The sequence below is a fragment of the Leuciscus leuciscus genome, assembly GCF_965113295.1.
Source record: "Leuciscus leuciscus genome assembly, chromosome: 6".
Taxonomy (NCBI): Eukaryota; Metazoa; Chordata; class Actinopteri; order Cypriniformes; family Leuciscidae; genus Leuciscus; species Leuciscus leuciscus.
In genome coordinates this window covers 14815354-14830141 of record NC_138730.1, presented here as the reverse complement: position 1 = coordinate 14830141, position 14788 = coordinate 14815354, and the positions used below count along the sequence as shown (strand labels likewise).

The following is a 14788-nucleotide window of genomic DNA, read 5'->3' as shown; positions in this document are numbered from 1 at the left end:
ACAAGTGGAGAAAATGGTCAGAAATGTAGAAAATTAGATGATTGCATTTGAAAGTGTATGAGTGTATTATGATGTAATGTACTGGTGAACTGACTGAAGGATTATATGTAATAATGTATGGCAACTTTGTGGTTTTTTTATGTGTATGTTGTTCCTCTGTTCTTTACAAAAGCAATAAATAATAAGTATTAAAGTATAAAAAAAACAACAACAAAAAAACGTTCAGTTATATTTTTTATGTTGGAGTGCTCCCACAGGGCAATATCTCCAACAATATGCAAAAAACTTCAAAATCAAAGTCACGTTTTGCATGTTGTGTGGTAAACAACATGTATAAACATGCAAAATACATAAAACAGGAAATGAAATCAAATAGAGGATCCTTAATAATGTAAATACTTTATACATAGAAAATTTATTTACAACTTAAAAAAAAAAAAATTAATTAAGATGTGTATATTATTTTTACTTTTCTTAAAACTTGTGGAAAAGTTGAAACCAACACAAATACAACATTTCGAAGAACTTGCACATGTTTTAAATGAGATTTTCAAAAGGATTTTCCTTATCCTATATCAAGGACTCATAGTTCTTCAGTAATTGCTACAAAAGCTGGTGCATATTTTAAACTGAAGCAGAGATTAAATCCTTTTAATTGTAAAGCTAAAGCACAGGCTGTCTGTGCCAGTGGGTGATTATTTGAGTACAGATGAATGACTCTAGAGATCCCTTGCGGTGTTGCATCTGCATGGCCTCTTCATCACGACGACAGAGCTGAAAAAGAAAACGCAGACAATCTAGGAAGAGATTGATCATCCATATTCTATTGGGCCATTTATTTATATGATTTATCCCAGTGTATCAATCATACAAATGGAAAAACATCAATGCGTACGTGACTGTCTGTTGTAACGTGGTCGTGTGCGGCTTGCAGGATTTTCTGTGATTAATTGTCCCGTCCAGCGCGTGCCTTCATCGCAGATGCAACACCCTCCCCTCATTTCCCCTTAATGCAAACACTCAGTGAATCAACTCTAGGACGACAGTTGAAGCCTAAGCAATTGTTTGTGTGTTGCAAGATTAATTTGAGCTGCCTAGAAACATAAAAAAAACTATATACTCAGTAAGTTGTGCTAAGAATTCAAGCTGGACTGTTAAGGGAGCCAAAGTAAGCAAACAAAGAATGCTAGACGGAACACAGACTAGCAAACTATGCACAAATGCACAGATAGATAAACATGTCTTTTAGATCAGTGTCATGGGTGTGTTAAATAGGGTGTGAATAGAGTTGAATAGGGTGTGAATCCTCATTCTTGGAGGTGATGCTGATTTTACCTTTGTCATGATCAGAAACATTTGGTGAAACATAAATGGGCTGAGACAGTGACTGTCTTTACATGCACAAGAATATTCCAATATTATTCAGAATTTTAGCATATCCGAATATTTATGTGATAATATGTCAATCCGTTAACTGATTAAACTGATATTCACGTTTCTAGAAATCTGAATAGAACAGGTGGCATATGCCAGAATTCTGTGTCATGTAAACACCTTATTCTGAATTATGCATGTAATTGAAGAATCTATACTGTATCTGTGCAAGTTGAAACGAAAGTAATTCTTAGTCCTATGTGATACTGACAGGAATCAATAGAGGAAAGACAATTTTTGGAGTATTTTGAAACATTCTAAGAATCTCATGATGGTCCAATACTTTGCTTAACATCTTCTTCGAGAGCTTCCAGTAGAGAATAAGGAAACTAATGATGTGGTTTGTATATTCGGAATACACTGATCACATACTGTATATAAAGGGATATTACAGTAGCTGAGGATATAACCCACTTTTTGCTAAATTATGTGATGTAAAAAAAGGTGTGGTGTCTCAAAAGGATAAGAACATCACACAGAGAGAGAGAGAGAGAGAGAGAGAGAGAGAGAGAGAGAGAGAGAGAGAGAGAGAGAGAATTTAGGGTCAGTAAGATTTTTAATAAAATTAATAGCCTACTTTTATTCAGCAACAATACATTAAATTGATCAAAAGTGACAGTGAAGACATGTATGTTGTTACAAAAAAAATCTATTTCAAATAAAAACTGTTCTTTTGAACTTTCTATTCATCAGAGAATCCAGATGATAATATATGAAAATAAATAAATGTTTCATGGTTTCCGATCGGTACCGATCATCCCGATCTCACAAAGTTCTGTTATAATCAATGAAGCTGTCTATATTGCTCATTGAATCTCTTATACATAATGTATATGTTCTGACTAACTTAATCACCTCTGATTGGCCATTGCATTCAAGAGATCAACGGACATGTATGTGATTTGCGACAATGACTCAATGCGACAAAAACACACCATAAATAGAAAGTTTGACATTCTCCAGAGCATAAACTGGAGCATTTGCAAAATCTGTTTTGCCAATATTATATTTTTACAGTTTCAACTAAGGGGGCTCTTGTTTTTGTTTGAGGGTGCTTATAGCACCCTCTTGCACCCCCATAGAACTGGAATAAGACTGGAGTAATGGCTGCCAAAAATGTAGTTTTGCCATCACAGGAATATATTACTTATTTATTACTGTCTCCTGACGTGTTCCTGTTCTAAAACTGCCATTTTAAATTGTAGTATTTCAATGTCATTGTTCCTGTCTTCCTGTGTGTTGTAGTTCATGTTTTCCTTTTTCTCGTTTCAAGTTAATTGCTATGGTTACTATTCGTTTTCACCTGTGTCTTGTTTAGTTTTACCTGTGTATTTATAAGCCCTCATTTCGATCAGTCCTTTGTTTGGTATCGTCTTTAGTCAAGTCAAGTCACCTTCATTTATATAACGCTTTTAACAATATAGATATTTCAAATCTGCTTTACACTGATAATAGGAAATTACAGTAACAGAGATTGTTTTGGCTTTACAGCAGCTCTAGAATAAAGTTATTGTCCAGCTAAAGTAAGTTTTGATTGATTCACTTCCGTTGCAAAGATCATTAGTTATTAACTTAGGGGCCGCTAACACGACACCGTTCTAACAGAAAACCATTAACGCGCTCCGGCTCGCTCATCCACACAACAACAGTGCCTGGCGGCTCGAGAACGCAAACCTTGAAATAGTTTCCAAGGTGCAAGCCTTGAAAATTTTAGGAAAAAAGGTTATCTCTGCACAAACTTCAAAAACGTGAACCTGTGAAAACGCTGACGACGTGCACATGCATATTACTTGTTTAGTCTATAGTTATGCGCGTATATGTGCGCAGGCGTGTAGTGTTTCTTTACAAATTGACCTCAACAAATTACTTGTCTGGCCTTAAAAATGTATAAATCGCTAATTATCTTTATTGTTTGTAAAGCTGTTATGTTTATCCTTCTCCTGACGTGTTCCTGTTCTAGTTAATTGTTGTTAAGAAAACTAAATGTAGATCATCTTCATCTTCTCTTCCTTGCCTGCCTGCCTGCCTATATATATATATATATATATATATATATATATATATATATATATATATATATATATATATATATATATATACCCACAGTCTAAGAGAGTCCTTTACAATACCTTTCTCTGCAGTCAATAATGGACTGTAACTGGAATCTGCTTTTAACTGATCATACCTGATCTGACACATAAAACTCAGAGTATAAATATACACATATCTATACATTGTGCATCACTTCTGCTGACCTCACAGATTGATAAGAATTATATACTGTGTGAAAGCTGAGAGGCCTCTGGTAATCCAATTGCAAATGTGCTTCTGGCAGATGATATTCTGGTGAATCCATAAAGTTGAATATAGCATGTTGACCTTTTGGCCTTGCTGCTTAAAATTACAGTGCAGCTTTTGTAACCAAAAACAATATGTCCTCATAAAACTGGAGCACGATTGTGTGCCTGGCTAGTCCTATGTGGACCAATTAAAAACACAGAGCAATTCATATGCTATGAAGTCTATCCTTTATATTCCCTGCTGGGACAAGAAGAGAAAAAACTACTGTTAAAAAGCATTTTATAGATGCCAAACAACATCTCTCTGTAATGCTGTACAGGGTCTTGTTTTGTATGATATTCCAATATTGGCTGTGTCCTAAAGGGCTGTGTAACTGTCTCCCACAGTCAGACACTGAGTTCTGGGATAAAATGCAGGCCGAGTGGGAAGAGCTGGCACGGAGGAACTGGTTGGAGGACGCTGACAGTGAAGGCCCGATTCCACCCAACTTTTCATCCACTGAAAAGGTATTCTCAGCCAATCAAAATGCTCTACATCAGTTGTTCTCCACAACCGGGCCGGGGCCGTTATACCTGTTTTCCACCAATATAGTTTGCGGCCAGAGCCTGTTCTCGACCGTGCAGTGGTGCACTTCTTTGCTGTTCACGGTACCGAGAGTGATTCTAGCTTATATCGGCAGCTCGCATAAACTGCCAGTTCTAACATCTGTTGTTGTTGGAGGTATTTTGAAACTAAAACCATTGATTCACCCACTCTCTCGCACACTGGGCCTCTCTCACGCACACAGTTTTATATATTTAGATATAAAGAGTAATTTAGTGCAACATTATTACATTTCTTAACGAGACTGCTAGGTAACACTTTATTTTGATGGTCCCCAGTAGATTCTGTTGACTAAGTAACTTTGCAACTAAATGTCAAGTAACTCTGTTTTAAAGGGACCAACAAAATAAAGTGAAACCGACTGCCATAGAAAGTGACAGCATACACAAATCCCCCCCGCGCGCTCCATTCAAGACCAGCTAGTTTTTAGGGCCAGAGCTAAAACATTCTGTCTAGCCCAGAACCCCCTTTTCTACATTGGAAATGCACAGAACTGTTCAAGAGCGAACAAAGGCCGGGAAACTGCACCAGGACCATATTGGTGGAAAAGGGGTTCTAGAGGGCCGCAGCAAACTTCCAAAGGGCCTTAGACTGACTTAAAAGTATTTATACATATATATATATGTATATATATAATTTTAAGTTATGTTTCTGGCCTTTTTGTGCCTTTATTGGATAGGACAGTAGAGATTTTTGAAAGAAAAGCATGGGGTAGAGAGAGAGGGGGTACAGGATCGGCAAAGGACCTCGAGCTGGGAATCGAACTCGGAGTAGTTGCGCTATATGTTGGTGCGCTAACCACGAGGCTATCAGTGCCGACTATTTAAATATATTTTAAAAAGTTTAGTTTTGTTATATTCAAAAAATATATTGAATATAATAATTAAAACATTATTTGCAATATATTACATATTCCATATTCCATATTTTGCAACATACCCCTGCCTTCCTTAATAACTTTATTTGTATTGAGTAACATACAGTTCTAGGAACTTCTGGAATCCCGAAATGAATTGTGGTTAATTATTATATCAATACTCACAGTTTCTGTAAATAAAAATAGTTTGAAAACAAGCCACTTTGTCGTAATAACAGGGAAAAAAACGAAAATATCCTAGCCTATATTGGGTCTTCAAGGCAAAAGTTTGAGAACCACGTTATGTTGCAGCCAATAAGAACACTTTAATTGTATTGTACACTGTAACTCTTTTAATAGTTCAATAGTTTAATAATCACTGCTGTGAGCATGTAAGATCTGCTGCTGCATGATCAGACATACATAAATCCCATAGCAGATCTAGGCAGGTGGAGCTGGGGAGGTGGAGGGTTTCTGATAGCGCTCTACAGCAAACACTGAACCAGTGCATTTAAAGGAGCTGTATGTAAGAAATGTATTTCAATTAATCATAAAATGGCCCTGATATGTCACTAGACATTAAGAAATCATGTTCATTTCAAATACTTCTATCACTGACAACAGTGAAGTTGCAGCCCTCAACTGATGTTGATGTTGTCATCTTGTGTTTTGGCCTGAAGCGCCACCCTCCACCTATCTACCAATCACGAAGTCAGTAGTGTTTCGGCATCGGGGTTGCCAGCTCTGCTCTAGTTACCACAGCTACGTAGCAGCCTACGTTCCTGCTGGATCCTGCAGCCTATCTGGCAACCTCGAGTCAGGGGGAGGGGGAGGGGATACACCGTTCTACAGTAATTTGAAAGTGATTGCAGTACCAGTTTTGGCCACAATCTTACATACGGCTCCTTTAAATGTTCATTGGCTCCAGAATCAGCAGAGGCCAATCAGCTTGTGTCATATAGATGATGAAATGATGTGATAGAGTTTCTTGACTGAAATAGATATTTATTTAGAGTAGTATTTTGGGCCAAAGAGATTTGATTTAACACTGATTGGGACAAAAACTGGAGCATGGAAGAAAAGCCTTTATTGCATCGCTCTTGGTTTGGACACAGTGTCAGTGAGTGGATGTAGTTTACAACACATTAACCGGCAGAAGCTATTCTGTTGATTGTTAACCAATCAAAGGTGCTGTTCCGCACCACCGCATGAGTTTCAAAATGACTGCCCACTGTATTGCATTCCCTATGACGACAGAACTGATACAGGGGTAGATTATCACTTCAAAGGTTATAGACTCCAGATGTCAGATAATGTTCTCTTTCATCTATTATTCTCTCTTATGATCCATGATTGTGTGCTTCCAAATAGGTAGAGAATGTTCGGATATGGCCAAAAACTACTGTGCTTTCCTATTATCCTTGGCTTTTGCCTGGGTCTGATCATTGTAAGTGATATGTAGCATGACGGATTATATGACTGTTTGTTGTCTTGAAAGTGCTTTATAAATACATTTGTATTGAGTTGCTGCCTATGCTGCAGCCCTTTTAGAGATACAGCTTGATTAATATAGTTTCTAGATGCTAGGGCATTTCTGTGTAGTTGATAGTAGTATGTCCAAATACATAGTATTCGAAAAACAATAGGCAAAAAGTACCTGAATGACCTACTACTTTCGGCGAGATTCTGAAGTGTGCATATGATGGACACTTTACTATCCCACGAGGCCACGGGAGACGATTTATGAATGGCAGTGAAGTGACACAACTGATGCGGTAGGTCATGTGACAGTAACAACATGGCGGATGTAGTATGTCCGAATTTTATTCATACTACCCATATTCATGATATAGAACATACTTTTTTAACTGTCGTGAAGTAAGTTCAAATTCAAATGTAGTACCTACTCAGACAGTATTCGATTCAGATGCACCGAATGAAAAATCATAATAAGTGTGCACACTGTTTTCGTCACGTATTTTAATGCAACTTTTAATATTTTAAATAGTTATTTTTATAGAACCTGTCAAACCCTAACCTGTTACGCTCCTTCTGTCATGGTTAATATTTGAAACAACACAATCCATTCATTGAAAACCTTTAGGGATTTAAGAATTATTTTTAAGAAAATTATTTTCTGGAATTCAAATTCTTCTGAAGTTTTTACTTTAAAAGAATCTTAAGAAAAAGTATGAACCACAGTAAAAATAATTAAATTATTGTTTTTAATTTTCTTTCAAGCTTACAAAGAGTCTTAGTTTATTGTGTAGTGTCACTTAGTTTATTGTGTAGTGTGAGTTCCTGTGCCCTTTTCTTCTCCCCACGCCACTGATTAGTCCAACTGCACTTTTCACTGCAATATTAAAGACCTCAGCATGATCCAATTATCAACACTCCACCGTCTGCCTCTCCAGATTTATGAAAGGATTACTCTTGAGTCCTGCGCTTAAGTATTCTATTAAAATCATCATGATATTTAATTGTGGTTTTGCTTGTTTTCTTTAAACTTGTTCTTTGGTTCTGTTGCTTACAGGGTCACTGCTTCCATACCAATAACCCTTACAAAGACTACACCAATGCTTTTGAACAGGGGCTGCAGAAGTGCAAGGACGGGGATCTGAACAGCTCTGTACTACTGTTAGAGGCGGCCATCTTACAAGACCCTCTGGACTCAGAGGTAAAGAACCCCAATCTGGACAACCCATTTATTGAGCTTTTTTTTTTTTTTTTTGCTGTCTTACACATTATCTGTGTTCCTAAACCTAGCAAGTGGCCTACTGAGACAATATTTTAAGACATGAAGACTTGAAGGAATCCATAAGATTCCTTCAATTGACCAAAATCAAAGGCAGCTTGGCATCTTTTGCAATTAATGCAATCCCATAATGCACTACACCGAGCAAAATGAAAAAGTGTGTGTGCGTGCGTGTGTGTGTGTGTGTATACATGTGTATACAACTGATCCCAAACATTTTAACTGATTGTGTCTTGAGCAGTTAGAATGATTCTGAAGGATCATGTGACACTGAACACTGGAGTAATGATGCTGAAAATTCTGCTTTCTCATTTTAGGAATAAATTACATTTTAAAATATATTGAAATAGAATGTTCTTTTAAATTGTATTATTTCACAGTATTGCAGTTTTTACTGTATTTTTGATCAAATAAATACAGCTTTGGTGAGCATAAGGGTGTACTCCTGTCTAGTTTGGTTTTGGTTTAGTGTCTGGGTTTTGGACATTCATGCTGCATGTTTTGTCTTTTGTTGTGAGCGCACGTGTGGAGAGTTCGCTCACTCGCCATGTGCTCTTGTCTGATGTGTTTTCTCATATGCACCTGGTCTTTGTGTTCATTAGTCAGGCGTTCTTGTGTTCTGTGTAGCACGCAGCTCATGTGTTCATTGGCTATGTGCTTTCCCTTTGTCATATTTTGTGTGGACATGCAGTCGGTGAGAGCTCTTTTTTGCGTTTTTCTGGCTTTGTTGTAGCACGTGTCTTTGTTTTTGTTAGTTTCCATGTGCCATGTGCTTCACTGTCTATTGTCTTTACCCCGCCCTTCTTGTTACCTTGTTTATTTGTTCATTTACCTCAGTTTTCCTCCCTCGTTATCCTCCTAGTTTCCTTCTTTATTTATTCCACTTTTGTGTTCTGCCCTCCTAGGACACATCCCAGGCTGGCATGATGTTAAGTTGCCTAAAGAATCATCGCCCCTTTGGATTATATGTACTAGATCTCCTTGAATTAGCCCAGAGGCTTGTTTTTTGGCAAGGTTGTGTTAATTGACCTTTTACTTGTCTGACTCGATGATCCCATTCCCTGGGAGGAGTTGGGCAATTAGAAAATCATGGACTTTCTGGGAAGTGGTTGACCGTGTTTGCCATCTAAAGGAGATTTTGTAGGAGGAGTGGGCCCCTCTCCCAGTCAATCTTACCTAATCCCAGCCTAGTCCCACCAGGTTGTCTCGCTCTTTGAAGAAGAGAATATTTGTCCTGTGGTACCAGCCACGGAGGCCACTCCAGAGCCCGCTCTAGACCAGGATCCTCCAGAATCTGCTCCAACCCCAGAGTCACTGCTATCCAGGTCCTGCCTCTCTTCGGTACTATCCTGGCCATCCACCAGGGTTCCTGTTAAACCCGAGCCTCCCTGGTCCGTTCCCCCCCCGGCCCTGCCCTGGCCTTCTGCTGGGGTTCCCTAGTCTCCAGATCCTCCCTGGCTCTACCCTCTCTTCCCTCTCTGGTCACCTGTCTGGGTTCTGGACCATCCAGACCTTTCCAACAAAGGCCTGGTTTCCTTCCCTCCCTCCACTACCTGTCATTGTCTAACCCCAGTCTGTCTTCTATTGTTGTGTCGGTGTATCCGTCTTGGTGTATGTCTATTTTGTGTTGATGTATCTGTCTTGTGTTTGGTGTTCCTCATTGGGGACGCCAGAGCGAGTCTCTTTTGAGGGAGGGTATTGTCGTGGTTTGGTCAGTTCATGCTCCATGTTTTTGTCTTTTGTTTTGAGTGCATGAGTTGAGTGTTCACTGTCCATGTGCTCTTGTCTTATGTCTTTTTGTCGATCGCCTGGTCTTTGTGTTCATTGGTCAGGCGTTCTTGTGTTGTGTAGCACACAATAACTATTTGAGCTTCCTTGGCTGTTCTGCGTTTGGGTTCTATCACCAAATCCCGATGATAAGAGACTTATTTCAAAAACATACAAAAATAAAAACTGACCCCAAACTTATGAACAGGTGTCTTGTAGAAAATGGGGGTGGGACCAATTGTTTATGAAGTTTAATAATTTGATATTTAGGACGCTCTAAATCAGCCTCTTGTCCGCTTACTTGGATTTGGAACATAACTATTATGTCCTGTATTCAACTCAATCCACTCCGAATGTTTTATCACCTCACAAATGATGAAACCGCTTAGTGACAGACAGTGCAAATCCATGTCCTTCCTGCCTTCCTTTTATTATTGCCCAGTCAGCACCATCAAACATTTAATGAAATTTCCCATGCTTTATGAGCCACAGTGATGCCAGACAGATGGCGTAAACCTCTGGGATGGCTTATAAATATGATCCTGTTTAATTCTAAACAAAACCACATTAAAGTCAAATGGCAACGTCCCCAGAGTGACTGCACTAAATGCACAAGCCAAGCACATAATGAAGAGGGAACAACAATATGCTTTAGAAAACTGGCAGCCCCAATAATTGAACGCTCTTTTACAGTGCCCTTCGAGCAATTCTCGCCTTTTTTATTTCTGCTTTGCTCTAATATTTTTGTGATGTTTCAAACTGTAGTGCTTTTTTTCCTCTACAAAGGCTTGGCAGGTTTTGGGCACCACACAAGCAGAGAATGAGAATGAACAGGCAGCCATTGTTTGTCTTCAGAGGTGAGTCGACAATAATGAGGGGTTTTGTGATTTAATGCTTGAGTCTGATATATGCCAGAGGAGCATTAATGCTCTGTTCTCTGAGGGTGAATGATGTTGTAAATACAGAGTTTTAATGTCCTTTCATTGGGGATTACACACTTACTAGACAGTCCGTCAAACCAGAATCTTCTTAACAAGTGCAATGCTCAGGATTTCTTGCCTAAATCCACTAGTCATTGAAACATATTTTAGATGAAAGGCTGCAGAAATAGTCACATTTGTAGTTTTAGGGTTTCTGCAATTCTTAATTTGTAAAAGTTGTTCATTTTAAAATTAAGGCCATAATCTCAATCGGAGCAAAAAGTCTGAAGTTCACGAACATAATAAATGATGCATGAGGAAATTGCATTAAAGCTTTATGGGCTTCTGCGCAATTAGTGGTAACAAATGGTATTGCACAAATAGTTTTTCTAAACATTCCCTTGTGCACCATTTATGTGAAAAAAACATGTTGGACCAACTCACTCCCTCGCTTATTTTGCCATGTTTGGTCTGTGTGTCTTTGTTCAAATAGATGTTTGGAGCTGCACCCAAACAATCTGAAGGCCCTGATGGCTCTGGCGGTGAGCCTGACCAACGCAGGGCAGCAGCCGGAAGCCTGTGAGGCTCTTCACCGCTGGATCAGATACAACCCCAGATACAGACACCTGCTCCAGAACCGCAGCCCTCTGGATGGCTCTCCACTGCCCAGCCGCAGAGGGTCCTCCATCTCCCCCATCCCCACTCTCGGGTGGTACGATCCACATTCACTCACATTAATCTTTGTCTACATGCTGCATATATAAAGCATATGCATGAGGTCTGTTTTGTGAGATGGGAATAGTGTGGCATAGATCACATAATTTTATTTCACTGTAGATTCTTCATTCTGCATTCTTCATTTTCTCAGTCATTCAGGTTTCTTTATCAACGTGTCAACTTAATGCAGTCACGCCTACTAAAAGATACACAGATATGTACATACTGCGACAGAAACAATATAGCAAATTCTCTATTGTAAAGGATTATACTTTCTCTCATACAAGGCACCTGTTTATGTAGAAGATTTTACTGATGGCACCAAATTTATAATGCGTTTCGGTCACGTCACTTAAAGGGATAGTTCACTTTGAAATACATTTTTGGTATGTTTTAGCTTACCTCAAGGGCATCCAAGATGTAGGTGTCTTTTTTTCCGCAGTAGTTTCAATTTTTATATTTTTAGGTCAAACCGTTCTTGTCTGTCAGTCATATAAGGCAGGTCTATGGTCATTATCTCAAAACACAAGCACAGAGTCCAAATTAAAACAATTCCCCATCGTCCAAATTAAACAATTCCCCATCGTAAGTACACATTGATGGCCTAAGACACGAAACGAGCGGTTTGTGTGAGAAAACGAACAGTATTTGTATCGTTTTTACCTCTTATACGCAGCCATGTCGAAGTGATCTGATCTGACGTGTACGCAGACTGGTGCATAGATATATACACTAGATGTCGCCTTAAAGACATTCGTTCCAATGAACTGCCGTAGACAAGGCGACATCTAGTGTGTATATATCTATGCACCAGTCTGCGCACACGTCAGATCAGATCACTCGGACATGGCTGTGTATAAGTGGTAAAAACGATATAAATACTGTTCGTTTTCTCACACAAACCGCTTGTTTCGTGTCTTAGGCCATCAATGTGTACTTACGATGGGGAATTGTTTAATTTGGACGACGGGGAATTGTTTTAATTTGGACTCTGTGCTTGTGTTTTGAGATAATGACCATAGACCTGCATTATATGACTGACAGACAAGAACGGTTTGACCTAAAAATATCAAAATTGAAACTACTGTGGATAAAAAGACACCTACATCTTGGATGCCCTTGAGGTAAGCTAAAACATACCAAAAATTAATTTCAAAGTGAACTATCCCTTTAAGATGTGTGTGAGAATTTCAGATGACCTCCTACTCCTCCTACTGTACCTCGGGGTACCAGCTAAGGAATTTCGCCTTAACAGTAAAATAACAATCAAAACTGATTGTTGAATAAATAAAATTGTGTAAACTGAAGGGAGTTTGTCATCTGACCAATCTGAAGGATTTGTGAGATATCGTTAACTTGTAGAGCCTCCTCTGTATTATCAACACAAGGTAAACACACGTGTAATAAAATTCATTTTATTAACAAAAAGATAAACTAGTATTCAACACAACTGCAAAATGAATACCATGAATGATAAAGGAAAAGGTGCATAAAATGCAAGCAATTAAGTTGGGTGTGGCTATGGCAGAGTTACGTTATTTTATGGGAAGATACATTATTTCTCTGAAACTATTAAGGTGAAGAACCTTATGCATTAAAGAAAACAGTGAAACATTATTTTTTATTGACCAGCATCAGCTATATAACATCTAATGCAAATTAGAGAATCATATACTGAATAATATACAACAATGCCAAGGTCTCTAAGAGGATTGGTAAAGTGATATTTATGTTCCACGTGGTCGAGTGTCCGATGGCGGTGAAGTCTTCCACTGGTTGTTCTGGGTGACAATGCAGTCGGGAAAGGAGCCGGAATACGTTTCAACAGCCTTGAACACGAAGCTCTGCGAGATGCTGATCTCCTGGAGCACCAAAAAGGGTTCCTAAAATCTTGAACATGCAGATATGAGGCCCTGAAGTGAAGGATTGTCCTCCTGAGCTTAACCTTGTTGCAAATGTCTGTTTGTCTTCTGCCTCTCTGGGCCAGACACGCTGCTTGGACGAAGACTCTGAATGTAGTTGTTAAAGGGTTAGTTCACCCAAAAATGAAAATTATGTCAGTAATTACTCACCCTCATGTTGTTCCAACCGCGTAAAACCTTCGTTCATCTTCGGAACACAAATTAAGATATTTTTGATGAAATCTGAGAGCTGATAACTTCTCCGTAGGCTGCTAGGTGGCCCAAACTTGCTGGCCCAGAAAAGTTATTAAAGAGATCGTTAATATAGTCCAAGTGACTACAGTGGCTCAATCTTAAGTATATCAAGCGACGAGAATACTTTTTGTGCGCAAAAACAAACAAAAATAACGACTTTATTCCACTATTCATTTCCTTCTCTCTGGGCCACTAGTTGGTTCGCGTAGTGTTTTTGCGCTGCGCGTCACACACATGACCAGCGTCGGCCAATAGTGAGCGTACGTGGTAACGTGTGACACAGACGCACTGCGCAAAAACACTTACGAGGCCCAGAGAGAAGGAAATGAATAGTGGAATAAAGTCGTTATTTTTGTTTGTTTTTGCGCACAAAAAGTATTCTCGTCGCTTGATATACTTAAGATTGAGCCACTGTAGTCACTTGGACTATATTAACGATCTCTTTAATAACTTTTCTGGGCCAGCAAGTTTGGGCCACCTAGCAGCCTACGGAGAAGTTATCAGCTCTCAGATTTCATCAAAAATATCTTAATTTGTGTTCCGAAGATGAACGAAGGTCTTACGCGGTTGGAACAACATGAGGGTGAGTAATTACTGACAGAATTTTCATTTTTGGGTGAACTAACCCTTTAAAGCCTGGAACACACCAAGCCGACGGTCGGCCGTCGGGCAGTTTCCGTGCGTCGGCCGACTAAATCTTCTCAGTGTGTTCCGCACCGTCGGCTGAAATTGGTCCTCGTCGGCTTTGTAACGGCCGATTCGACATGTTGAATCGGCGTCGGGCCGTCGGTGAAAAAGGGAACTCTGATTGGCTGTTCAGCTTAGTGACCGAGTCAGTGCACGAGAATAATAGCAAAATAGCGAGCAAAGTCAAAACGGTACAGATAGAAGGCTGTTCTAATGATATGTCATCTTATCTGAGTGTTCCTTGGCGAATATTTCAATATTAACACGAGAGGAGTGGAATAAAGACAGTGTTTAGCAGGATTGATATTCAAAACGGTAAGCACGCACTGCTTTGTTTATGGTTTGTGTAACTGCAGCCGGCAGCACCGGTTTCCCTTTTTGAATGACGAATATAGACGAATATATCTGCAGAAATAGACAGCTGTCTCATTTACACGCAGGCGCAGAACGCGCATTCTAGCTGACAGTCGGCTGTAGTTCTCTCGGTGTGTTCAAGTGCAGCTTTTTACCCCGACGCGAGGCGACAACACAGTCGGCTTTCATCAGCGCTAGTTCGTCTGCGTCGGCTTGGTGTGTTCCAGGCTTAAGGCTC

At 39.3% G+C, this 14788-nt stretch overlaps 1 protein-coding gene across 2 annotated transcripts in view; it reads left to right on the top strand.

The window, feature by feature from the left end:
• pex5lb (peroxisomal biogenesis factor 5-like b) overlaps positions 1–14788 on the top strand; it is a 64443-nt gene that overhangs the window by 40000 nt on the left and 9655 nt on the right. For both annotated transcript variants that reach the window (XM_082174008.1, XM_082174007.1), the window contains 4 exons: positions 4122–4241; positions 7728–7871; positions 10503–10573; positions 11130–11348. In XM_082174008.1, the coding sequence (XP_082030134.1) occupies positions 4122–4241; positions 7728–7871; positions 10503–10573; positions 11130–11348 (554 nt within the window). The remainder of the gene's footprint in view (positions 1–4121; positions 4242–7727; positions 7872–10502; positions 10574–11129; positions 11349–14788) is intronic.